The following is a 2,158-nucleotide window of genomic DNA, read 5'->3' on the forward strand; positions in this document are numbered from 1 at the left end:
GCCGCCAAATTATCTCCGGAGGGATAAACGGGGACAAAACTCACCATGGAAGGACCCCGGACACCCACAAAGTCTTTGAACTCCTCTCAGGTCAACCAGGACCCCACCAAGCTGGGACACCCCAAAACCCTCCGTCCATTGGGGCAGGAGAAGGTGCTGGCCATGGGATCCCCCTCCGTATCCGCACCCGAGAGCCTGGAGACGGCATCGGCGGCGAAGACGGCGGTGGCCAAACCCTCCATCCATTGGGGCAGGAGAAGGTGCTGGCCAAGGGATCCCCAAAAAGATGTGGCCGCCAGCCAGGGCGAAGAGGAAGCGGACGCCGTGTGCCTTCAGCACCTCCGCCACCAGCTCACCGCCATGCCGGGGGCTTCGGGGATCCACCTGCAACGGCGAAGAGTTCACCGGGAGGACGCGCGCGGTGTCACCATCCCTTTGCCGAGCCACCGGCCGGGAGCGCTTCAAAACCAGGCGTTTTTCGGCAAAACCGCGGCGTTCTCACCCGTTTCGTCCTACCTTATGCCAGAGCTGGTAGAGGAGCCCCAAGCGATACGCCACCCCCAGCAGCGCCGCCGCCAGCACCGCCAGGAGCCCGGCACAGGCGCAACCGATGCCGGCAAGGAGATCCATGGGGATGCCGGTGTGCCGGGAGCTGGAAAACGTTGCCGGGATGGAGGGGAAAAAAAAAAAAACCCAAACCAAACCCCAAAAACCCCATGAGATGGGGTTGCACCGAGCGGGGATGTGCCGAAACCACCACGGCGGCACGGCACGGCGCCACCGGCCCCAAACCTGGGATGGCCCCGGGATGGTGGCGGTGAATTGAACCCAGATTAACCGAGCCCGGTTTAACTGAACGCAATGAACTGAACCTGGTTTAATCGAACCCAGTTTAACCGAGCCCGGTTTAATTGAGCCCAGTGAATTGAACCCGGTTTAATCGAACCCGGGGATTTGAACCCGGTTTAATCGAACCCATAATCGAACCCAATGAATTGAACCTGGTTACGCTGAATCCGGTTTAACTGAACCCAGTTTAATCGAACCTGATGACCTGAACCCGGTTTAATTGAACCTGGTTCACTGAACCCAGTTTAATTGAACCTGGTTTAATGAACCCAGTGAACCCAGCTTAACTGAACCCAGTGAATTGAACCCAGTTTAACTGAACCCGGTTTAAATGAACCCAGTTTAACTGAACGCAGTGAACTGAACCCAGTTTAACTGAACCCGGTTTAAATGAACCCAGCTTAACTGAACCCAGTGAATTGAACCCAGTTTAACTGAACCCAGTGAATTGGACCTGGTTTAAATGAACCCAGTTTAACTGAACCCGATTCATTGAACCCACTTTGATCGAACCCGATTCATTGAACCCGGTTTAACCAAACCCGGTTTAACTGAACCTGGTGATTTGAACCCAGTTGAATCGAACCCAAGGAATTGAATCCGGTGAATTGAACCCAGTTTAATTAAACCCAGTACCACTTCTCCGGCTCAGCCCCGGCGCCAGCCCAAACCCAGCTCATTTGCATAATTACCACCTAACGAAGGCGGCGGCCCGGCGTCAGTCTGCTGCAATTCTTGGCGCGGGCGTAAAGACCTGAGGGGAAGAGGCGGATGATACCCAACCCGTCCTAATTTCCCCCAAAATACGCACGGTTTTAGCCACTTCCCGCACCCGGAGCGGATTCAGACGCCGGATTTTTTTTCCTCGAACCCCAATTTCCCCCTTTTTGGGCTTAAAAAAAAGGCGGGTGGGCGTCGCAGCTCGCCGGCGGCAGATGCAAGAGGGAAATGGGGCAAAAAAAGGCTCAAACTGGGCAAAAATAATCCCATTTTGGGGGCGGTTTTGGGGTTCGGTGTGTGTCGTCCCCCTCCCACCCGGGATGGTGGTACCTGCTGGGTGACGGCGAGGTGACGACGGGTCCCTGTGACCAAGGGGACAAGCTCAGTCCTGGTTTTCTACCCCGTTTTGGCTGCTCCGCTGGTTCCTTGTCCCCTCTGTCCCCATGGCCACCCAATTGTCCCTCCATCCCCGTGGCCACCCTTGTCCCAGTTGCCCCCCCCGGTGTCCCCCCTGTCCCGTCCCCGTGGCCCTTGTCCCAGTTGCCCCCCCCGGTGTCCCCCCCCATGGTGTCCCCCCCCCTGTGGGTGG

At 57.0% G+C, this 2,158-nt stretch overlaps 1 protein-coding gene across 1 annotated transcript in view; it reads right to left on the minus strand.

The window, feature by feature from the left end:
- Positions 1–1,596, minus strand: part of ILVBL (ilvB acetolactate synthase like) — an 8,168-nt gene extending 6,572 nt beyond the window's left edge. Inside the window, exons 1-4 of the mRNA XM_019470595.1 lie at positions 1,542–1,596; positions 517–652; positions 273–384; positions 188–235 (exon numbers count right to left, since the gene is read on the minus strand). Of these exons, the coding sequence (XP_019326140.1) occupies positions 188–235; positions 273–384; positions 517–630 (274 nt within the window). The 5' untranslated portion in view covers positions 631–652; positions 1,542–1,596. The remainder of the gene's footprint in view (positions 1–187; positions 236–272; positions 385–516; positions 653–1,541) is intronic.
- Positions 1,597–2,158: the final 562 nt, after the last annotated feature.

Source organism: Aptenodytes forsteri, unplaced genomic scaffold (assembly GCF_000699145.1).
Source record: "Aptenodytes forsteri isolate BGI_AS27 unplaced genomic scaffold, ASM69914v1 Scaffold687, whole genome shotgun sequence".
Taxonomy (NCBI): Eukaryota; Metazoa; Chordata; class Aves; order Sphenisciformes; family Spheniscidae; genus Aptenodytes; species Aptenodytes forsteri.